The sequence below is a fragment of the Hyaena hyaena genome, unplaced genomic scaffold (assembly GCF_003009895.1).
Source record: "Hyaena hyaena isolate Hyena2069 unplaced genomic scaffold, ASM300989v1 scaffold_1365, whole genome shotgun sequence".
NCBI classification, from domain to species: Eukaryota; Metazoa; Chordata; class Mammalia; order Carnivora; family Hyaenidae; genus Hyaena; species Hyaena hyaena.
This window is the reverse complement of record NW_024081994.1, coordinates 218,064-244,082: the sequence shown is the minus strand read 5'-3', so window position 1 is coordinate 244,082 and position 26,019 is coordinate 218,064. Positions and strand designations below refer to the sequence as shown.

Below are 26,019 nucleotides of genomic sequence, written 5' to 3'. Positions count from 1 at the left end.
GCAAAACATCAATCCAAGAAAAGAAAAGCAATGCAACTAATTCATTATAGAATAATCCTGTTACCCAAGGATACAGAAACAAGTGAAACATATTTTTTAAACATGGATAATTACTTTTCTTAAAAATATAAGGGAATACTATAATATTCTAAACCAACAAGCCAGATTATTGAGAACAACCAGTTGAGGGAAAAAGCACAAACCACGGAGTGCTCAAAACGTTTCTTAATTTGGAAGTCCTCTGATATCAACCACATGGCCCAAGGGCCACTCAGATTGCTGAATTACAAAGTATGTTCATCCAATAGACTCATATATTGATGAGAAAAAAGGTGAATCTCAATGCTTGTAATAAGGGTGTTTGAACACACTAGTATGACTGAATACTTCAAATCATGAAGTATCACAAAAACAACCAGTATTACAATCATTCCAAAACATACCGGGGAAGAGTATGATGGCTAACACAGGAGGAAAGGACTTATACACATGCAGACACACACACACACACACACACACACACACACGCACGCACAAATGCATGGGCACTGCAATTTTATAATATACAGGTAAGAAAACACAAGAAATCCTTGACAGCTTTATGTGTATGTGTCTCTCTGTGTGTATATCCATCTAACACATTCTACTGTACTATACTATTCACTTGATTTACATACAAAATCCACCTATTTCTTGTAAGGAAGGCAATTTTTTATTTTACTATCTTGTTCACAAATCAATTTATGGCAGTTGGACATGTCTAGCTTACATAAGACAATATATAAACATATAACATATGTTGAACTCATTTGTGTTTCCTATTTTCTTTGGAGACACGTAGAGAAAAATTTTAAATCCATGACCTCGTTTATGGTAATCCTATTAAACAGTGCATTTTAAGAAAAAAATATTACATATTTTTTTCCACATCCTTTGTCCTGCATATTTTACATCCTTGTTCCTCAAGCTATAGATCAAGGGATTCAGCATGGGGATAACGAGGGTGTAAAATATGGATGCCACTTTATCAGTGTCAAAAGAATGACTGGATTCAGGTTGCACGTACATAAATATCAGAGTCCCATAGAACACTGTGGCCACTATCAGGTGGGACCCGCAGGTAGAAAAAGCCTTGTGTCTCCCCTCAGCAGAGTTCATCCTGATAATGGCTATAAGGATCATCAGGTAAGACAGAAGAACTATCACAAGGGATGAAATCAAATCAAAACCAGCTAAAATCAGAATAATCATTTCAGTTTCATGTGTATTTGAGCACAGCAAAGATAACAAGGGGAGACTGTCACAATAGAAATGGCTGACAACATTGTAGCCACAGAAGGATAAACTAAAAATCTTTACGGTGACGATCAGAGACACAAATGTGCTGTAGAGATATGGAATTCCCACCAGCACCCGACACACTCTCTGTGACATGATGATGGGATAGAGCAGAGGGTTACAGATGGCCACATAGCGGTCGTAGGACATTGCTGACAGAATAAAAAGTTCACTAACAATGAATACAAGAAAGAAAGCTAGCTGGATAGCACAAAAATAATAGGATATTGTATTTTGATCCACAACAAAATTTACTAACATTTTGGGTCCTACGGTTGTTGAATAACCCAGATCAGTGAGAGCCAGGTGTCTGAGGAAGAAGTACATGGGTGTTTGCAGTCTGGAGTCCACCTTGGTAAGGATGATCATGCCCAGGTTGCCCACCACTGAGACTATGTAGATGATGAGGAAGAGCCCAAATAAAGGAGCCTGCAGCTCAGGACGGTCTGTGATTCCCATGAGAATGAATTCATTGACAATTGTTAGATTTTGTGTTTCCATGCAGACTTATCAGTAAACCTCTTCTGGATAGAGACATCAGCATGGTCAATAGATTTCATGCATTGCCACCTGGGTGATTTTTATTATGCAAAACTCGTATGAATAAAATACATCCAAACTTTTCAATTTCATATATTTGAAAATGCACCCATCTCCCTCAAGACTAGTATAACATAAACACAGATAGTCAGTAGTTTTCAACTAGAGGCAATTTTTACTATAACCAAATGTCATTTTATCTATGTCTAGAAGACATTTTGGTTGTCACAACTTGAAGGTGGGGCTCTATGGGCTTGTGATGATTAGAAGTTTGTTTCTAAACATCCTGCAGTACTGAAAATCCAGTCAGAAATACCAATGGTGCCAAGTTTGAGAAACCAGAATGGTATTGATAGATAGATAGATAGATAGATAGATAGATAAAGAAATAGATACATAGGTAGATACAGACACATATACATATAGAGATAGATATGGACATAGATATGTATAGGAAAATTTTTAAAAATGAAATCTATGTTTAAATTTGAATATAACACATCTAAACCATATTGCACTCTATTTTATAAAGTCAATTAATCACTTATATAATTGCAATTGCACAATGACATTTAAACATTGTAATTCATAATATGACTTAATATATGTCAATATATAATAAATTATGCAATTACATAATAATTACAATAAAAATTTTAAATCACAAATTCTAAAAATATACAGAACCCATTACTTCAATACATAGACCTATAAAATCCTTTACACCTACAGGTGACACAGGCTGAAATAGTTGACAAACTTGACAGATATTGGACATGTGTGTAAAAAAAAAAAAAACTACAACAGATTACAGTTGAGAATTGTTTGTCTTTATTGCATAAATAAATGAGATATATTTATGTAATATAGTCTCTGTTATACCTCCATTTGTGACATATATCAAAGTTAATCTGGACCAATTTAGGTAAGTTATACTTAAAACTATTTTTATATACAATACAATACTTCCTTGCGTAGGGCTATTGAGAGGGATAAATGAAAATTGAATTATTCAATTACCTATGCTACTTGGAAATCATGTACATAGTGTTTTTTGTGTTTATTTGTTTTAAGTTTATTTATTTATTTTGAGTGAGAGAGAGCATGCAAGCAGAGAAGTGGCAGGGAGAAGAAGAGACAGAATGCCAAGCAGGCTCCATACTGTCAGACTAGAACTCTGTGTGGGGCTCAAACTCATGAACTGTGAGATAATGACCTGAGCCAAGATCAGGAGTTGGATGCTTAAATGACTGAGCCACTCAGATGCTCTTGTTTTTGATTTTTAAAAATTTTTCCAAAAACTTAGTTCAAAGCAGGCTTTATTACATATTTATATGTAAATTCTTCTGGACTGTGACTTATCTTCTTTGTCCAGGTTATGATTATGAACAGGTGCAGAATTGGTCAAGTAAGATGGAACGCAGCTTAGTGCAGACCCTACGCTTAGCCCCTTCTCCATAACTATATTGGACCATCAGGTACTATTGTTTTAATTACTTGTCTTCCAATTTCCCTAACTATTTTAACAAAATATAAGAATAAGTTTCTTTTCATATAAACTTTCTTAAAACAAAATCATCCCCAAGGAACGTTTTCATGTCAATTAGACATGTACTAACATGCATGTGACAAATCAAATATACTTCATCATACAAGAACCCAATAGAGAATGAGAAAATCTAGGCAAATAGGGAGAATGAGCAGCCATGGGCATTGTTTCCATATTAACAAAGATTCATTGAAAAAAATTCCCTTTGGATAAAGAGATACTGTATTTTAAAATAATTTAAATTATTTTAACCATTAAATCTTAAATTATATCGAGAGGGTCACAAAAAAGAGCCTGAGGTCACTATATAATTAAGAATTTGGAAGGACATCAAAATGAAAGACTCAGCACCTACAGCTTCTTAATTTTGCCAAAATTTAAAAACGAATATCTCTTTAGCCATGCTTCGTTTGATCTCAGTTTTGGTGTGTGTTGGAGATATAATTAATTATATAAAATAAATAGTTTATAAGCTATAGCGTGATGTTGCCTTAAAGATGCTTTTGAATATTTATTTGTCAATCCAGGTGAAAATAGTCAAACAATTAATATGAAGAGAAAAGGATAGGTATCATATTCCTGCTTAGGGGTTATGGAGTAATAGAAAAGAAAAGCAAAACCAAAACAAAACAACAAAATCCTCCCAAAACAAAAACAAAACCAAATACTAAATCATAAATGGCAATTTTTTCCTAGCGCTTTGCTATTGAATTAAATCAGAACTTTGCCTATGTCACTTGATCATTGTTGGTGTTGGGAACATAAGATACCCCATGAAATCCTGTCATTTTACCTGTAATGAAGCCTCTGTCTGGACTCCCTCATGTGTTTCTTACGTGGCATACTGAGAACAATTTATGTTTTTTTTCAGCTTTTGAAGTTCTCCCTGAGGAGATTCTAAGCAACTTGTTGATTATCCCAAAAGTATTTGCGAGCATAACAAAATGTCAAGGTTGTCCTTTAATTATCAGAGAAAATTTGTGTTCACTGTATTTTCTTTCTCTCTTTCTTTTCTTTCTTTCCTTTTGACTTCCTTTCTGAATTCCTTCCTGACTTCCTCTCTTCCTCGCTCCCCTCCTTCCTTCCACCTTCTCTTCCATTCTCTTCCCCTTCCCTCCCTCCTTCCTTCTTTTCTCCCTTTCTTCATTCCTTACCCCTTATTCCCCCTCCTTTCCCCTCTTCCTTCCTTCATTTCCTCCTTCCTTCCTATTTTTTACTCTTGGTTAACTTTCCTGTTGCATATATGGGACTCTTGATTAAAATATCAAATCTATAGGGGATTCCAACAAGAATCTGCATTTCCACAATAGTCTCCTGGAATGAAAAGCACATTGAAGAAGTGTTTAAACACTCTCCTATCACATTATTTTTATTTTTTTAGGTAATTAAAATAATACAGTGTGCAAATATGAGGTGCTGCTTCTTTGATTGATTACTCTTGTTTTTACTTTTCCTGTAGGGACAGAAATTAGTTAGTTACTTCTCATTTTATTGTGAATTTCCAACTGTCTGTTTGCTTCTCTTCTATTTTTTTTCTTTTTAGTGCATAGTGTACCAGTCCAGTGGCTCCATTCTGAGCACCCCCGACCCCCAAAATAGATCTATTCCCTTGTCACGAAATCCCATCTATCTATCTCTTTGTAGTGACACTCCTGCCTCTGCTTTTGCCACTGTTACTAATTCCTGGTAACCAATGATCTTTTTTCCATCACTACATTTTTATCTTTTAAAAGATGTTGTATGGAAAGAGCCTAAGTGTCCCCCAATGGACGAATGGATCAAGAAGATGTGGTTTATCTATACGATGGAATACTACGTGGCAATGAGAAAGAATGAAATCTGGCCATGTGTAGCAACATGGATGGATCTTGAGGGTGTTATGCTGAGCGAAATAAGTCAGGCAGAGAAGGACAAATATCATATGTTTGCACATATAGGAGGATTAGGAGGAACTTAACGGAACACCATTGGGGGAGAAGAAGGGGGGAAATAGTGGGGGAGAGGGAGAGATGCAAACCATGAGAGACTCTTGAATGCTGAGAACAAACTGACTGATGGGTGTGTGGGGGAGGGGGGGTGATGGGCATGAAGGAGGGCACTTGTAGGGATGAGCACTGGGTGTTATATGGAAACCAACTTGACAATAAACTATTTGTAAAAAAATTAAAAAATTTAAAAACAAAAACCAAAATAATAATAATAATTAAAAAAAGATGTTGTATAAGTAATATACCATCCTGTGGGGCGCCTTCATGTCTCAATCCATTAAAGGTCCCATTCTTGATTTTGGCTCAAGTCATGATCCCTGGGTCATGGGATGGAGCCCCGGATGGGGCTCTGCCCTGGGCCTGGAGTCAGCTTAAGATTCTCTCTCTCCCTCTACCCCTCCCCAACTCATGCATACTCTAATGCTCTCTCTCTCTAAAATTAAAAAAAAATCCATTTGTAATCTTTAAAAAATGTTTGTTCATTTTTGAGAGAGAGAGAGAGAGGAGAGAATATGTGATTGGGGGAGAGGCAGAGAGACAGTGGCGAGGGGGAGACAGAGAATCTGAAGCAGGCTCTGTGCTGACAGCAGCAAGCCAGAGGCAGGGTTCAAACCCACCATGAGATCATGAACTGAGCTAAAGTTGAATGCTCAACAAATTGAGACACCCAGTTGCCCATGCCACTTGTAATCTTTTTAGATTGATTTTTTCACTCACCAGAATTCTCTTGATATTCATTTGTGTTTTGTGTCTACAAATCATTTATTCCTTTATTGTTACTGAGCAATATGGCATGGTATCAATTAATTTAATCATTCATTCACTGAAAAGCATTTGAGTCCTTTCCAGTTTTTGACTATTATGAGTAAAACTTCTACAAACATTCACTTAAAAATGATTATATGAACATAGATTTTCATTCACTTAGGATAAGTATCCAAGAGTGTGATTTATAGGTTGTTTTAATTTGAATGAAGTCCAGTTTACCAGGCAGTAAAACCTTGGATTGCAAGTAACCTGTTCTGTGAGTGGTCCTCAAGATGAGCAAACATTTCTAATGAATTTTTACTTGATAACGAGCAATGTCTTGCAATACGAATAACACGTGATGCCAAACATCACATGATCACATCTGAGTCAATGGTTCCTCTCTCTCTCTCTTTGGAAACTGACTTTGATATACAAGCGCTTTGGATTACAGGCATGTTTCCAGAATGAAATAAGCTCACAAACCATGGTTTTACTGTCTTTACACTTAGAGTTTATGCTTTTGATGTCATGTCTATAAACTCTTCACTGGCCTGAGGTCCCCAATATAGGTTTTCCCTTATGTTTGTATCTAAATGTTTTATAGTTTGCCATTTTATATTTAAGTTGATATTCATTTTGTTATTCTATTTTTGTATAAGGTTTAAGTCAATGTTATTTGTTTGTTTATTTTTGCCTCTGTACTCCCAAATACAGCACCACCATTTTTTAAGGCAATTCACCGTCTATTGAACTACCTTTGTGTCTTTACAAAATTTTAGTTGAACTATTTCCAGAGGTCTATTTATGTAAGGTTGATCTATGTGTTTGTATCTCCACTAATTGCACATAGTGTTGATTATTGTGGCTACATAGTGGACATGGAGTGGATTGTTTTCTTCCTCATTATGGTACATTTTACTTTATGTTATTGTTATTTTTTTAATTTTTACTTATTTTTAGAGAAAGAGAGAGAGTAGCAACAGTGGTGGGGGCAGAGAAGGAGGGAGAGAGAATCCCAAGCAGGCGCATGCTGCCAGTGCAAAGTTCATTGTAGGGCTTGATCTCACAAACAATGAAATCATGACCTGAGCCAAAATCAAGAGTCAGTTTCTTAATTGACTACACTGCCCAGGAGACCCTCATTATGCTACATTTTAAAATGTGTTTTATCTCTGCTAGTTCCTTGAATTGTCACGTAAGTTTCAGTATAAAGTTGCTACTACAAAAAATCTTGCTGGGTTTGCATTAAATATATAGATTGGTTTGTAAAAAATGGATATTTTTAGTGTATTGAGTCATTTAATCTATGAACTCACTGTGCCTACTAATTTATTCAGATCTTTTTTGATTTCTTTAATTACTATTTTGTACTTTTCTGCATACAGATCTTGTACATGATTTGTTTCTAACTACATATTTCAGTATATGTGGGGGGTTTGAATGTTTTATTTTTTTGTTTCTTTATGTGTGTGTATGTGTAATATGTATTATTATACTTATTATATATAATATATAGTTGAATTATATATACATTATATTGGTTTCTGGTTTGGGAACATTACAAATAAAACTTCAATAAAACTGAAGGGGAAGAAAAATTCCTCCTTTACCATCTTAATGTTTCCACCTTGGCCTGAGATCTAACTGACATAAGAGATTAATAGGACAAAAGCATTCAGATTTTATTTAGTAATTTTTTATATGTACGTGAGAATCTTCACAAGAAGAATGAAAACCCAAAGAATTGACTGGGTCAAGTATTTACCTACTAAGCTGAACAAAGAGTGACAATCATAGGGGCGGGTGCCTGGGTGGCTCAGTTGGTTGAGCGTTGGAATTTGGCTCAGGTCATGATCCCACGCCCTGAGAGTTCCAGCCTCACGTTGGCCTTTGTGATGACAGCTGAGAGCCAGGAGCCTGGCTTCAGTTTCTGTGTCTCCATCTCTCTCTGCCCCTCCCCTGCTCACATTGTCTCTGTTTCTCTCTCTCCATCACAAAAGTAAATAAACATTAAAAAAAAATTTTAAGTGGAAAAATAAATGGCAATTGTAGAAGATTAACTAAAATATTTGTGGGGACTAAAAACAGATAAGAGTTATTTTATCAGGCTCTATTTGTATAGGTTTCTCTTGGGTTTGAGCTTCCATCTCTGGTGATGAGGGTGTTTTCCTCTTCTGGTATAAGAAGGCCATCTTTGACCTGGGCATTTCATTTACTGCTTTCAGAGAGAAAAGGAGAGTTCAGAGTGCCCTTCTTGTACTTCCTGTGTTTTCTGCATCTTCAGCGCAAAGTGATCAATATGCCAAAGTAGCAGATTTGGAAGTGACATGTTCTGAACTCTTTCAGTTGCTATGAACATTTGGGTACAAGTCTTATAAGGATATGTGTTGTCATTTCTCTTGTGTAGAAAGTGCGTGGGAGTGGAAAGGCTCAATAAAGTGTTAAGACACTGATGCTTATAACAAAGTATTTTCAAATAGCAATGCCATTTTATTTTCCATCAAAAATGCACTAAATTTTCTGTTTTTCTGTATGCTCACCGACAGCTTGGTATTCTAATAGATTTAGAGTGTTATCCCATTGAGGTTTTAAACTGGATTTCATCAGTGAACAATGATACTAAGCAACTTTTTATGTACAAATTTCTCATCTTTATATATTATTTGGTGAAGAATTTTTCAAATGTTTTGCCCATTCTGGAGGTCTGTTATTATTACTATTGAGTTTTGAGTTGTATATATAATTTATATATAATTTATAACTTACATATAAATTATATATATGTGTGTATACATATATAATTAGCCCATCATCATTCATTATAAGGTCTGTTCTTTTTTTAACAAATAGTCTTTTTCTTTTGCCTTGTGAAAAATTTGTTGTTCACATATGCATGGGTCCTTTTTTGGCCTATCAATTTTGTTTCATTGATCTAATTGTCAAGTTTTATACCAGTTCCAAACCCTTTTGACAACTGTAGCTTTGGAATGGGGCTTGCAATCAGTTAGTATTTTTCATAAAGTTTATATTACAGCTCTGTTTCTCTTCATAAAGTAAATCAGGTAGTCTATGTTTTGGCTTCCCAGTTCCTCACAAAAAAATAACGCCTGCTTGGATTTTTGTTGGAGTTGTATTGAGCCTATAGATACATTTGAGAAAGTTTGGTATTTTAACAGTATTTAACATTCCATAAAATAAGCATAGTCTCTCTCTCACTTATTTACATCTTTAGTGTCTTATAACAATGTTTCTTAATTATGTGTACATGTATTCTTTTCATATTTATCTTTAAGTATTATATAGTTTTTGATACATTTTTAGCAGGTGTTTTGAAATTCCATTTCTAATTTTTCCTGGGTTGTTTATAGAAATAAACATTAGTTTGCATCTTGAATCTCTTTTTGAAAAAAAAAAACACACACAGTAAATTCACTTTTCAGTTCGATTGCTTTTTTTCTATAGGTTCTCTTAGCCTAATTTGGTAGATTCCATTTGCTAAAACTCTTAGAATCGTTGCATAAGCAATCATAATTTATATTGTTCTGTCATTTTCTTTACTTATGGTGCTTTTGCTTTTAACATCAGGGGAAAGCACTCCTCAAAGAAAGTTGACTTTTCACTTCAGTTTTCTAGAAGAAAATGTGTGTAATTTGTTATTCATTTTACTTAAACATTTAGTAGAGTTCCCCAATCGACTCCTGGACTTGATTTTGAATTGGTGGCAGTTATTTTTCATAAATATTTCTATTTTGAAATCCCTTCCATCCTGGATTTTTTAATACAGTATTTCTTAGTGTCCATTAATATAAAAGTATATAACACACCTATTGTTAATATCCTAACCTAAAACAAATATTTTATTTTTTTGTTTTATTTATTCCTGAGAGACAGAGAGCATGAGCAGGGGAGGGTCAGAGAGAGAGGGAGACACAGAATCTGAAACAGGCTCCAGGCTCTGAGCTAGTTGTCAGCACAGAGCCCGACGCGGAGCTGGAATCCACGAACCACAAAATCATGACCTGTGCTGAAGTCGGACGCTCAACCGACTGAGCCACCCAGGTGCCCCTAAAACAAATATTTTAAATAGACACCCTTTGTGTCTCTAAATTCTTCGTACCTTTTATATTCTAAAGTTTTGTTAATCTTTCTGAATCATCACTGTGTGATATAAAAACTTCTAACATTCTTCATAACATCAGTACAAATTTCAGTTATGTACCTATTCTTGATTTTTTTTTGCATTTTTCAATTTTGTGTGAAATATTAAACTTTCTGAAATAATTTTAGGTGTCCTTCGTAGTGAAATAGAGACTAACTTTTAAAATAAAAAATATTTTCAAATTTTGTAAATCTCAATGCATTTTGTTCTCTTTTTGGTTTATCATTTGAGGGAATATGAAAGTTACAGGATTTATTTTAGATGTGGGATAGTGGGTATTGTTGAGTTAGCTTATAGTTTTCAGATTCATATATGGGAGACTTCTACTTTTGTCTATTACAAAAGTCTTCATCATTCACTAAGGATAATTTGGGGAAATTTATAACCAAAAATATCAATTTAAACATTTTCATAATCTTAGCAGCCACCAATAATGAATATTTGTCTCTAGGAAACAAAGTATCTTTTTGTATTTATATTTCCAAAATTCATGCTCAGTGCATATGTCTTCTTAATAAATAAAAAAATCAGTGACATAAAGTTTTTAGTTTGTCCTCACATAAAAATATATAGATAGTGGAGTTTTTTGTTCCAAAGAGTTATTTTTATTCAAATTTGACTGGCTATGTATAATTTTTTTTTCCATGATGGAGGACAGAGAAAACAGAGCAGTCTCTCTGTTATGTAAATAAAGTTCCATGAATGACTAAGATACACATCTTACAAAATTTTCACTGGAAATATAGTATAGAACAAACTATGGGATTATCTCTTTGTGGTTCCTAGTGAGGGATTTTCAAATCAATGCAGTGAAACAATGGATCTCAGTAAAAATATATTACACACTTATAAGAACCGATGCCAAAGAAAGTCATCCCATGAAAATGTGGCAAACCTAATTCAACAAAGAATAGACCTCTTATGCAAAGACACAAAGCCAATTAGAAAATGAATTTTAAACCATAAGTATTGTTATTTCTCAGAGATAGGAAAGTGTAACAATCTCATTAGACAAACACAAGTGTTTAGAAATCAAGACACCAATAAAATATAAAATCAAAAATCAAAAATTGGAAGCTTCTATGGGAGACCTCAAGAAACATACCTTTCTTGGGGTGCCAGAGTGGCTCAGTCAGTTAAACATCTGACTTCAGCTCAGGTCATGACTTCGCAGTCCTTGAGCTCGAGCCCCACATCGGGCTCTGTGCTGACAGCACAAAGCCTGGACCCTGTTTCAGATTCTGTGTCCCCCTCTCTCTCTGTCCCTCCCCTGCTCATGGTCTGTGTCTCTCTTTCTTGCTAAAAAATAAATAAACATTAAAAAAAGAAACATATCTTTTCTCCAGCTTTATTGAGGTATAAAGGACATGCAACATTGTTTAAGTTTAAGATGTACAATATGTTGATTTGATGCACTATGTACTTCAATATGATTACAATTTAGCATTAGCTACATTTTTCAGCATGTCACATGAGCACCATTTCTGTTTTGTGTAGAGAATTTTAAGAATTACTCTCTTAGCAACTTTAAAGGATATAATGGAGCACTGTTAACTATAATCAAGAAAACTGATCTTAATTTGTATATCCACCGGTATAGAGAAATGGACTGATTCAGATAAATGAGATGTTGCATGATTTTGTGAGTCACTGAATAGCTAAGTATGAGTCAATAGATTTTCTAGGGCTTGTCTATAGAAACAACTGCAACTGATGAGAAGAGCAGGAAATTAAGATCCTCCACGTGGTACTGGAGCATTTGACCAAATTCACGACTGATGACTTCCAATCAGAGTCTCTTTGAAGCCACAACAAGTTTGATTTCAACACATACCACAAGAAGAATATAAAGGTTAAAGAAGAATATGCTGACACAATCGCACATGCACAAGCGCGTGCGCACACACACACACACAGGCACTGGGAGATCTATTCTAACAGTTGAGAACAACACAAGAATCATCTGAACTCTCCTTTTGGGCCTTTTCTTCCTCACTCCTGTATGGCATACCCACTCTTTTACCTGCATCTATGGTATATGGTGTCTTAACCAATTCCACTGTACTAAAAATTGTACCTAATTATTATATTTAAAATGCATCTCTCCCCCTCAAGGAAGGCAACTATTTTTCCTGTTTTTTATACTAATGTATTTACAACACATTGGCACTTAGAAGACAACTTCTAAATGTATGTTGAACACATTTGTGTTTATTATTCTTCCTTCTAGAGACATACAGAACAAAGTTTGAAGCTCACAATCTGATTTATGGGGATCATATTGTATCTAAACTTTAAGAAAAAAGATTACATACTTTTTTCCACATTGTTTGTACTGCATATTTTACATCTTTGTTCCTCAAGCTATAGATCAAGGGATTCAGCATGGGGATCACGAGGGTATAAAATATGGACGCCACTTTATCAGTCTCAAAGGAATGACTGGACTCAGGTTGCACGTACATAAATATCAGAGTCCCATAGAACACTGTGGCCACTGTCAAGTGGGACCCACAGGTGGAAAAGGCCTTGTGCCGACCCTCAGCGGAGTTCATCCTGATGATGGCTGCCAAGATCAGCAGGTAAGACACAAGAACTATCACAAGGGAGAAAATCAAATTAAAGCCTGCTAAGATCAGGATAATCAATTCAATTTCATGTGTATTTGAGCACAGCAAAGATATTAAGGGGAGACTGTCACAGTAGAAATGACTAATGACATTGTAGCCACAGAAGGATAAACTAAAAATCTTTATAGTGACTAGCAGAGACACAAATGTGCTGTAGAGTTAGGGGATTCCCACCAGCACCTGACACACTCTCTGTGACATGATGATGGGATAGAGCAGAGGGTTGCAGATGGCCACATAGCGGTCGTAGGACATTGCTGACAGAATAAAAAGTTCACTAATGATGAACACAAGAAAGAAAGCTAGCTGGATAGCACAGAAACAATAAGAGATTGCATTTTGATCCACAACAAAATTTACTAACATTTTGGGTCCCACGGTTGTTGAATAACCCAGATCAGTAAAAGCCAAGTGCTTGAGGAAGAAGTACATGGGTGTTTGCAGTCTGGAGTCCACTTTGGTGAGGATGATCATGCCCAAGTTACCCACCACTGAGACTATGTAGATGATGAGGAAGAGCCCAAATAAAGGAGCCTGCAGCTCAGGACGGTCTGTGATTCCCATGAGAATGAATTCATTCAGTGCTGTCAGGTTGTATTTTTCCATCCAAGTTTAGTAGGAAATCTATTCTGGATAGATACATCATTATAGTCAATAGATTTCATGTACCATCTCCTGGGAGAGGTTTTTGTATACCTAACTAGTATAAATAAGATACATCTAATCTGTTCAATTTAGGATATTTGAAAACAAATAATCTCCCACAAAGACTACTATACATACTTAGATAAAGAAAGAGAAATGGAAATAGATGACCAGTTCTCAACTGGAGCCATTTTCCTCCACAAAGAACATTATCCATTGTCTAGGGATATTTTCATTGCCACATCTGGGACTTAGGGTTCTACTGGCTTCAAATGGTTAGACACTTGTTAAGTTGTTAAATATCTTATTATATCCAATATCTAGGCCATAGCAATATTCATCCAGGAATAACAACAATAACAAAGTTAAGAAACGGTGATGATATAATTAAATAGATAGATGAGAGGCAGAGAGAGAGATGATAAATAAGTAGATGATAGATAGGAGGAGGTACATAGATATGAATATTAAACCAAGAATAAAAATCAAGTTAAAAAATTTAGAAATCAGATATATGGGTGATTATTTTACTACTCTTTAAAGTATTATTATTTCTATGATTTATATGATACAATCACATTTATAAAATACATCAATCATATGGCCTAACACATGTTAATTATATTAAAAAATTTAAAACACAAATTTCCCACATGTATAAAATCCACTACTCAAAATATGTTCCTATGAAATACATTATTATGAAACTAGCTGGAAAGTTAACATACTTGACAGATATTTAATAGGTGTATGACAAAGAAAAGTATGACAAATTACAGTGGGAATTATTTTTTATATGGTGAAACATACCAGGAGATATATGAAAATAAAAGTCTAGAAGAGACTAAAACTCTCATATATAAAATTGACATTTCCTTAAAGAGTTTTGTGTAGAAAATGGAAACAGCTGGAAATAGTTTGCAAATATCAAGTACATTGTGATTTTTTGTTTGTTTGCTTGTGGTTTTTTTCAAGTTTATTTTTATTTATTTTGAGAGACATAGTGAGACCGGCAAGGAGCAGAAAGAGAGGGGGACAGAGAATCCCAAGGAAGCTCTGCGTTCTCAGTGAATAGCCCCAGGTGCGGTTCGAACTCACAAAGCCAGGAGATCATGTCCGGAGCCAAACCAGGAGTTAGATACTTAATCGACTGAGCCACTCAGGCATCCCAGCTTGTTTTTTTTTTTTTAATAGTGATAGTAACTTACCTGAAATGTTTCTACTTCCTTTACTCATATACCTGCACATTCTCTGGACTGGGACTTAAATTCTTTGTCAGGGCTATAATGTGAATAGATGAGGAAATGGTTTAGGACATACCTCACTACTTATTGCATGACAAAATTTGGACAATCATGTTTTGACTCCATGGATTACTTATCTTCTAATTTTAGTCTCAATTTTAGGAATGTCTTAATATAAGTCATTTGAATATAAATTTGCTTAAAAATATTATTCTTCCCCTGGGGCACCTGGATAATTCAGTTGGTCGAGTGTTCAACTCTTGATTTCAGGTCCGGTCATGATCCCAAGGTCATGGGATGAAGCTCCATGTCCAGCTCCCCCCTGGGTGTGGGGTCTGCTTGGAGTTTCTATCCCGCCCACTGCCAAGCCCCTGGCTCATGCTCTCTTTCTCTCACTCTCTCTCTAAAAAACAAACAACTATTCTCCTTATGGCATTCCTATTAAAACACAGGTATACTAACTTTTATGTAATAGATCATATATACTTTATCAAGCAAGAAAGTAAGGAAACATGGTGAAATTGGGAGGGGAATAAAGGGTTGGTACCAGAAGGTTCTCATAAAGAAATTTTATGAAAAATCACTTTGAATTAAAGGATAGAATGCTTTAAAGAAAATATTGAAAGTCATTGTGAGACACAATACCATAGAAACAAAATATACTACACTAAATATACTACAATAAATATAATGCCATAAATACAATAAATATAATTAATAATAATATAATTAATATGATATAATAAATATAATATATAATATAATAAATATAACATAATAATATATAATATAATATATATAATAATATATAATACACTAAAGATGATCTATACATAGATCCCTGGATGTGATTTGAAATCTTTCTCTACATTAAGTCCACAGAGAACCCTTCAACCTATTATATAGCAAACAATACAGATAAAGGTGTGTTTAATCACATAAAATGCATCTAAATATCCTAAATACCCAGAGATTAAAATCTATGCCAGAGTAGGAAGCAGATGGTATGTTAAGGTAATAGAATGAGTTTTGGTTTAAAAAATTGTGGCCATCAATGCTTCTGTTTAAAAAGAAAAAAAAGGGGGGTGCCTGGGTGGCTCAGTAGGTTAACTGTCTGACTCCAGCTCAGGTCATGATCTCATGGTTCTGGGTTCCAGCCAAGCGTCAGTCTCTGTGCTGACAGCTCAGAGCCTGGATCCTACTTCAGACTCTGTGTCTCCTTCTCTCTCTGACCCTCCCCTGCTCACACTGTATCTCTCTGTGTCTCTCAGAAATAAATAAAAAACATTTATAAAAAAAGGAACTGATACTGTCTGCAATAAAATTGCAAGTCAGAAGTCCCTGAATGACCTATAAGCAGACAAAAACATACAATTTCACAACATTAAATATAAAGGTAATAATATGTAATTTCCACTTAACTTACCTAAGCCTTCCTTTATATGTTTGTGACCTCTTGATATCTACACTGCTCTGTTGCACACACCTTTTTTATAACAGAAATATATTAGTGTGTATCAGTAGACGACAATATTATAAAAATATTCAGTAAATGCAATCAAAATGCAGTATACATCTTGAGTTTTGCATGTTAGCATCTTTCTGCTTTGTTTTGTCTTCCTTTATAATCGTGGAAGCCTAAAAAAATAATAAATAGCACTTTTTAAGTACCAACTTTTCTATGAGGTGGAGGATGTTAAAAGCACTTAATCTCATCAGATTTCAAGTTTTATAAAAAGAATCAAATAGGAATAGCAGCATGGCTCAGTCAGTTAAGTGCCACACTCTTGATAGCAGCTCAAGTCGTGATCTACAGGTGGTGGGATTGAGCTCTGGGTTGAGCTTTGTGCTGAACAGGGAGCCAGCATGGGATTTTCTCTCCTCTCTCTCTGTCTGTCTTTCATTTACACACACACTCTCTCTCTCAAAAGAAATAAACATTTTCAAGAAAAAATCAAATTGTTCTTTCATAGTTTATGATCTCTGCTGAATATTTGATATTTATGTATTTATTTATAATTTTTATTTTAATAGAGAGAGGGAGAAGGAGCATGAGCTAGGGAGAGAGGCAGAGAGACAGAGAATCCTAAGCAGTCTCAGCAGAGAGCACAATATGGGGCTGGATTCCATGAATCCAGGATCATGACCTGATCTGAAATCAAGAGTTGGATGCTCAACCAACTGAACTATTCAGGTGTTTGATATTTATTTTTTAAGCTGTATTCTTTGAGATTATTATACCCATTTTCTGTCAGATCCTACTGGAAAATAAAGAATATTCTGAACATCATTCCATTACCACAAATTTTGTACTTAAAGGTCTCCTAATTCCAAAAAAGGCTTTGCAAACCTCAAGTGAGATGACAATCCATTTTTCCTTTCAAGATATCAGGTGATAATTGTATTCATACATTTACTTTAATAATCTTCATGAAATTATTTTTGAGAGAATCACATTTAGTGGCTAGAATCACTAAATAAGTATTTGGAAAGATAAAAATCAAAGATGATACCTGAGTTTCTTAATTCTGCCAATTTAAAAATGTCATATCTCTTCAGCTGTGCATGGTTCACTCTCAGTTTTGGTCTCCATTTGAGATAAAACTATTCATAAGTTTTTATGTTATAAAGTTAAACATAAGTTTTGTGTTAACAGTATGAAGTTTCACAGATGCACAGGAGCATTAGCCTCTCACCATGTGAAAACGTTCAAAAAATTAGTATGAAGTTAAAAGGAAGTGATTCCTACTCCTGCTTAGGCACTATGGTTACTGGAAAGCAAAGGAAACAAAATCAGAAATGGTCATATTTTGCTAGGGCTTTGCCAGGAAGTCAAAGTGGAACTTACGAAACATCACTGGAACGTTGTGAATATTTGGTAGTATGAGACACCACAGATTTTCTGTCATTTTCACATGCAAGGAAGCCTCTGTCTTGTATTTCTTAACATCGCATATTGAGAACAATTTATGGGTTCCCTTCACCTTTTGAGACTCTCCCTCAGGAGATGCCGAGCAATTTGTTTATGATGGCTAAAGCATATGAGAGCATTAAAGAGTGCCTGGAGGTTGTCCATTAACAGGCTGAGATAATTTTTACTCACTAGTGAATAAATTATGCATGTATGTATGTATCTATCTATCTATAACCTATCATTTATCTATCTGTCGTTTATATCTATCTATCCATCTATCATCTATCCATCCATCCATCTATCTATCTAACATCTATCTATCTATCTATCTATCTATCTATCATCTATCTATCTATCTATCTATCTATCTATCTATCTATCATCTATCATCTACCTACCTATCTATGTATCATCTATCTACCTATAATCTATCATCTATTTCTCTCTCATCTATTTAACTATTTATTTATTTATTGTTTATTTCACTCTTATTTTTTACTAATACTTTACTTTTCATTTCACTGCACAGGACTCTTGATAAAATGTCATATATTTAAGGCAGGTTTATCAGAAGTTCCCATTTCCACAGAAGTCTCCTCAAAGTGGTGACATGGTAGATAATTGATAAATTCTGTTCTATTACATTATTTTAAAATTGTACATAGGATAAAAATCATACATTAAGCAACTGTGATGTATTGTTTCTTTGCATATCATTTTGTTTTCATTGTTATCCTTCTTTCCAAGGCAGAAATTCACTGTATATCCTTCTCATTGCATAGTGAGTTGCCATCACTGACTAGTTACCACTTCTTTGATTTTGTTTTTCTTTTTAATTTCACAGTGCAACATTTTATTCATTCCCGTGGGTCCAAATCATTTCAATTTTTCTGGCCCACCTTGAAACATGCTCTTTTGTACTTGATATTTGCCTAATTTATCAAGTTATCCTTGGCAAAATGTAATATTTGATATATGCATAACTATGTGTGTATTATATTTCTAGAAATTTCATTGCTACAGTTATCACTTAATTACTTGCTGTGCATAGATAATATAACATTTTTTGCTGCTTTCTGTATTATAATCCATGATACAAATTTAACATATTTCACTTATTTTTTAATGATAAATGTGTGTCTAACTCTCAGCTATCACCAACAATATCATTGCAGTGTACAGTCTCAGTGAATAGCCCTGAGTTTGTTCCCTTAAAAATTATATATATGGGAAGCCTAAGTGGGTCAGTAGGTTAAGTGTCTGGTTCTTGATCTTGGCTCAGGCCATGAGCTCACAGTTCATGAGGTAGGCCTCTGCTGCTAGCTACTTCCGTCTTTTGACAGATTTGCTTCATCCCAAAGGCTTTTTGTATCATTGCGTTTTCATTGTGTTTTCATGTTCAGCTTCATCACTTTCTATTATTATATCTTCTATATTATTTACTCTTCCCTCTGTTTCTTCCATCCTTGTGGACATTGTATCTAGTCTTTCTCAAATCTAAGTTATTGCATTTGTCATTTCTGCTTGATTATTTTTTAACCTTTTTATCCCTGCAGTGTCTCCTATGAAGGAGTATTCTATGCGTTTCTCAAGCTCAGTGAGTATCCTTATGACTGTTCCTTTAAATTGTGCATCAAGCACAATACTTATGTCTTTGTCAATTAGATCTCTGGCCATAAACTTTTCTTGTTTGTTTGTTTTTTTCCTCTTTGAGGATGAATTCCTCCATCTTGGCATTTTGTCTAAGTCTCTGTCTTCTGTGTGTTAGAAAACCCTGTTATGTTTCCTGCTCCTGAGACTAATAGCTTTATGAAGAAGAGGTCATGTAGTGTCCACGGCCTGGAGCTTCAGGGAGTGTCTCTGGAGTGTGCCGCATGCTCCTCCTACTGTGTTTCAGCTACTCTATCCTTCAGGCCAGTCATTTGCGAGACTCCTTGCCTGCAGTGGGTAGTGTTTTGAACTTGGCCAGACTGTTGCGAGTTTTAGCTAGGTGTGGTCTGGCGGACCTGTTAAAGAGACCTAATGCTACTTCCACTAGAGCTGAAAGCTTGCAGAACTCTGTAGTCAGTAATTGTGGTGCACACTGTGGGTGGGGTTTGTGCTGTTCTTCAGGGGAGGGGCCCACTGCGCTGGTCTTTGGGCACACTTGTCATGAAAAGCAGCCCATGCAAGTGCAGTGGGAAGGTGCTTGGTGAAGCAGGTTGAGCATCCAGGGTTGGCGCTGTGTTGTCCACTTAAGTTGGTTTATACTGAGGGGTGAGGGAGGGAAATGGCACCTACCTGCTCTTTTGTTCTCAGAGAGGCAACGCTACATCTCACAGAAGAGCAAACAGTCTTTCCCTGTGTGTCTTAGATTATCCTCAGATCTCACCCTCTGCTTGGGGATGTGTGCCTGCCTGGCTCTGCTCCAGAAGCAGGCTAGTGCCTCCGAGTTCTATCCCCACCAAGCCTGTGGACCTCTTACATCTCCACCTGCTGTTCACAAAAACTCATGAAAATTAACCCCTCTCATTTTTCCCAGCCTAAGGCTTTGGGGAAACCTTCTCCTTGTGTGTATACATAGTATATTCAGCTCTCTAGCCTCTCTGGGATCAGGGATCCCTCCCCTCTGCACACCTCCAAACCATGCCTCAGCACCACATACCTCCCATGATATGGTCTCCTTTTCCTTCTGGCTGAGCAATTTGTTCTGTCAGTCCTCAGGTCCATCTCTTGGATATTCAGAAAGATTTAATTGTCATCTAGTTGTGTTTAGGACAAGGAAAGCCTAAGGTCCTTCTGCTATGCCACCATCTTCCAAAATTATTTTTTAAATGTTATCCTTCGTTTATTGAATTAAATTTAGTACCCCCTTCAAGAAAAATTAGTTGCACTTTTTATGAAACTCTATTTTTGAGTTCTGTATCATGTTCCTTTGCTTTATACATCTCCTTTCACCAATCTACACAGTTTTGATTGTTATCATTATCTGATAAAACTTAACATGGAATAGAATGTGTTCCTCTATGTTATTCTATATTTGTACATGCATTTTAGCTAGGATAAGTCCTTAATCTTTTATACACATTTAATATAAAGACAACTGTATCTATAAAATATGTTCTGGTATTTTGTTTGGATTGCATTACCTATAGATCTGTTTGGGAAGAGTTAATATCTTTAGTAGGTCGAGTTTTCTAATCTATTAACTCAGTATGTCCTGCAATTTATTCAGATATTATTTGATTTCTTTAATCAGCATTTTTTTCAGCATTCAGATCTTGCATATATTTTCTGAGTTTTGTTCTAGGTATATTTCATTATACTTGTGTGGTTGCAAATGATATTTTAAAATTTAGATTTCTACAAAATATTTGTGTATTGATCTTGTATACTGTCCTCTTGATGAACTCACATTTGTGAGGGGATTCCTTGAGGCTTTATGTAAGACTACAACCCCTTGTCACTAGGAACAATTTCATTTCTTTTTCCAAGATGTATGCCTCTTTTTAGTTTTTAACTTTCTTTTATTTTTATTTTGAGAGAGAACATGAGAAGGGCAGAGAGAGCGGGAGAGAAAAAGAATCCCAAGCCAGATGTGGGGCTCAAACCCATGATGTGAGATCATGACCTGAGCTGAAATCAAGAGTCAGACACTTAACTGACTGAGCCACTCAGGTGCCCCTCCAAGCTGTATGCCTCTTACACCATTTCCTTGCACTACCTGGGACTTTTCATATGATCTATTTTGGGTAACTATAGATGAGTTTGCATTTGAATTTTTTCTTATAAATTTAATTTTAGATTGTCTACTCTTCCAAATCTGATGTCCTTGATTCTGCATAATAATTTTGAGTGTCATCCATATTCTTGTGTATACTAATAATTTATTACTTTTTGTAATAAATATACACTTGCTTGGATATTACATAATTTGTTCATCCATTCTCAAGTGGGAGAATATTTTGAATTGTTTCCAGTATCTGACTGTTATAAATAAGGTTTCTATGGACATTCATATACACATACTTGCAATGGAATGTGCTGTCTTTTCTCTTGGGTAAATACGTATCAGTGAAATGCCTAAATATTTTAGATGTTTGTTTACTTTTTAAGATGGTGAATAAAAATATAATACTTTTTAATATGAGTTACATATCATACATATCATAATGCTTTCTTTTTTTCTTTTTTTTTTTTGGCTTATAATCTTAAAGCTAATCAGAGCACTCCAATGTTTATTTTAGAAGTAAGATATTCTGTTATGTTTACTCATGGTTTGCTTTTTCAAATCCATATATTTTTAACATTTCACTGTAACTCTGTCCAACATATATAATCCAAGAAACACGTGTTTTCTTATATTTATTTCTTATATTTATATGTGCATAGTGCATACTTAGGTGTATAATTGTTCCTAATAATTGAAAAATAAACCATAAAGAAATTAATGATATTTATTTTCACATGACTATATGTTGCCACATATATATTTTTTATGAATTATTTTTGTTCAAATTTTATTGGCTTCAGAGTAATTTTATTCCATGATGCAGGATTTAGTAAATAATCCAGTCTCTTTAAAATGTAAATAGGCTTTTGGCTTTCAAAAAGATAATAAAAATGTGGGGCTCCTGGGTGGTTTAGTCGGTTAAGCGTCCGACTTCAACTCAGGTCAGGATCTTACAGTTCATGGGACCAAGCCCCACATCAGGCTCTGTGCTGACAGCTAGCTCAGAGCCTGGAGCCTGTTTTGGATACTGTGTCTCCCTCTCTCTCTGACCTTCCCCTTCTCATGCTGTCTCTCTCTCTCTCTCTCAGAAATAAATAAAACGTTAAATTTTTTTTAAAAAGATAATTAAAATACTTTAAAAAAGGGGGATTTGGGGAGAGTTATGTGAGAAGTATGTCCAAAATCCACAACAAGTATATAAATTGGTGTGGTTTCATACATTTCATATCATGCCAGAGTCCAGCTCCAGGCCGGTCCAGGGGTCCCTGAAGGATGGACGGTGTCAGCAAGGGAAGGAGTGAGAGAGCCCTGAGATTCTTTCTGGTCACCAGGCCGGCATCTCTGTCCTGTTGGTTTTGGTGTCTTTATCTATAGGTCAAATGTTAACATGGCATCAGAAAATGGAATTTTACAATGGATAATTCTCTGTGATAAGATGTTTTTGGAAAATGTACAGAAACAGGTTTTACAGAACTGCCCCAATTATAGTGAGTTTGAGAACTAAGAAAATAACAGGGGGTTCACATTTTAATAACACCAAGATTAAGTTATAGGTTTGTAATACTCTTATCCATCCTCATCACAGTTGCCAGGGTAAGGGAAGGTGTTTGTGGAATGTAGGCCTTAGGGAAGGGGCTGCTTTACATCATCAGTTAGCAAAGGGATATGTAGTAACTTATCTACTGCCATTATCCATTCCTTCTCTCTAAGTTAGGCTCCTTTGTCTCCGGGCAAGACTTGATTTTCCAGTTATATTCCTTATGGCACTGGAGAGCCAACCATACCTTTAAAGACTTTAGCTCATTTCCAATACATAGAATAGCCTCTTTGAGTGCATTTACCTTTGTGTCTGGTTTTATGATTTCTAGAATAGCTAGGGCATGAGAGACATTTTTGGTTAGTTGATTTAATGTTGAGCTGTAATAACATCTTGGACTAACGGAACCATAGAAACAGAATTGTACATGTAAAGATCAATCTTATGAGTAAAGGTCAATAGCCTGTTCATAGCTCTAGGGAAAGTATGGAGGGAAACAGGACCTGCTGGAGACACAATGTCTGTTCCCATAATCAAAAGAAGAAGTTTCCACAATAAGTTCCTTCACAAGGTGCAATCATCATACCAGGGCCAGAATAAGGGGACAAGTCACTCCCGATATTGGTCAACAAGGTACCTTGGGGGTTCGATGCTCAAGCAGAAATAATTGAGTGGGAGTGGATATCAGTTGTCATCTGATGGGCAAGAGACTGTGCAAACTTGCTTTAACCTCACCAGGAGTTTTCTTGACTAGTGGGCTCAGAATGGCTCCCAACAACATCACATGTTCACAGTCCAAATCATGGTATCATCTCCTTTTGTTTTCTCTATACAGGATCATCGAATTATGTAGTCAAACAATGTATCCTAATCAAAATATAGTATACACTCATTTGAACCAAATTTGTGGAAAGTTAGCCATATGAAAGAGAGGCAATACCTAATTTTTGATAGAGTGGACTTTACATACAAACATACAAAAACTAAAATGTGACCTATACACAAAAATTATCTTTGATTTTTAGACGCATTATAAAGAGTAACTCTGTTACACCAAAATGAAGCATTTAAGAATCAAGACCAAGTTGGGAGGAAACTTATAAATCCCAGAAACTTCCCATGAAACTTAATTCAATTGGTTTATCTGCTACTATAGATAAATGGATGCATTTAGACAAAATTAGGTGTTGTGCTCATATTCTGGATTGTTGAAATGCCAAGGGTGTGTTGTCTATAGGCTCTCTGAAGCTCCTAAGTGAAAGTAATGGCGCTCATGAGGAAAAACCAGGACATAAAGACCTCTAATGGAAGAGAGATATTGGAGCAAATTCAGATGACTGATGACTTCAAGTTAGTGCAATACATGGAACTTGATAAAAACTACAATCAACTGGGTTTTAGACCCCCTATAGAAGCCTGTGTAGGCTAAAGAGAAAGAACGTACTTACAGAGAAACTACATACACATAATACATAGACCTGGAAAGTTCATTGTGATAGTTGAGAATAACACAGGGGTCACTTTAACTCTTTCTGTACAAAGGTTTCTTCTTCACTCCCACACAACATTCCTAAACTCCTAGATTGGTGTTAGAATTTAGGCCCCCCCCCATTCTATTGCACTAACACATGCCTAATTATGATGCTTATAACTCCTGTCTTTACCTCAAAAATGGAATTATATGTATTATTTATTCACAGTGTATTCAGAACACTTCAAACTATGACTGGTACATAGAAGTCAATCTCTAGATACATAGCTTGAATTCATTTATCCTTGGTTTTCCCTCTGAAACAATTAATAGAGATATTTAATTTGATAATCTAATTCATAGGAACAACAAAGTATATAATAAACTTAAGAAAAGGTACTGCATAACTTTTTCCATAGCCTATGGAAAGCATATTTTACATCTTTGTTCCTCAGGCTATAGATCAAGGGATTCAGCATGGGGATCACCAGGGTGTAAAATATGGACGCCATTTTATCAGTGTCAAAGGAATGACTGGACTCAGGTTGCACATACATAAATATCATAGTCCCATAGAACACTGTGGCCACTGTCAGGTGGGACCCACAGGTAGAAAAGGCCTTGTGCCGACCCTCAGCGGAGTTCATCCTGACAATGGCTGCCAGGATCAGCAGGTAAGACACAACAACCATCAGAAGGGATGACATCAAATTAAAGACTGAGAAAATCAAAATCATCAATTCAATTTCATGCTTATTTGAGCACAGCAAGGATAACAAGGGAAGACAATCACAGTAAAAATGATTGACAATATTATAGCCACAGAAGGAGGAAGTAAAAATCTTTATGGTGACTACCAGAGACATAAGTGTGCTGTACAGATAGAGGACTGCCACCAACACCTGACACACCCTTTGTGACATAATGACTGAATAGAGCAGAGGATTACAGATGGCCACGTAGCGGTCATAGGACATAGCCGACAGAATGAAAAGCTCACTAACAATGAACATATCATAGAATGCTCCCTGTATTGCACACAAAACATAGGAAATTGTGTTCTCTTCCACAACAAAACTTACTAACATTTTTGGCCCTACAGTTGTTGAATAACCCAGATCAATGAGAGCCAGGTGTTTGAGGAAGAAGTACATGGGCGTTTGCAGTCTGGAGTCCACCTTGGTGAGGATGATCATGCCCAAGTTACCCACCACTGAGACTATGTAGATGATGAGAAAGAGTCCAAACAATGGAGCCTGCAGCTCAGAACGTTGTGTGATTCCCACGAGAATGAATTCATTCAGCACTGTCAGGTTGTGTTTTTCCATCAAGGTTTCCTAGAGAATCTGTTCTGGATAGAGATATCATCACAATCAATAGAGATCATGTAGTCTCTCTTGAGAGAGGTTTTGGTACGCCAAACTAGTATAAATAAGATACATCCAACCTGTCCCATTTAGGATATTTGAAAACAAACCCATCTCTCACATAGAACTACTATATATACATAGATAAATGGAAATAGGTCAGTATTTCTCAACT

The 26,019-nt window shown here is 35.6% G+C and overlaps 3 protein-coding genes across 3 annotated transcripts; all 3 read right to left on the bottom strand.

Annotated features, from left to right (window-relative positions):
• Window positions 1–882: 882 nt before the first annotated feature.
• LOC120225239 (olfactory receptor 8K3-like) lies at window positions 883–1,839 on the bottom strand. The gene has a single exon (XM_039223492.1). It carries the CDS (start codon window positions 1,837–1,839, stop codon window positions 883–885), a length of 957 nt encoding a protein of 318 aa, XP_039079423.1.
• Window positions 1,840–12,618: 10,779 nt separating this feature from the next.
• LOC120225249 (olfactory receptor 8K3-like) lies at window positions 12,619–13,560 on the bottom strand. The gene is given in 1 exon segment (XM_039223500.1): window positions 12,619–13,560. A coding segment is annotated over 1 exon segment (942 nt).
• An 11,303-nt stretch (window positions 13,561–24,863) lies between these two features.
• Window positions 24,864–25,805, bottom strand: LOC120225253 (olfactory receptor 8K3-like). The gene has a single exon (XM_039223505.1). The coding sequence runs from the start codon at window positions 25,803–25,805 to the stop codon at window positions 24,864–24,866; it is 942 nt and encodes a 313-aa protein (XP_039079436.1).
• Between the last annotated feature and the right edge of the window lie 214 nt (window positions 25,806–26,019).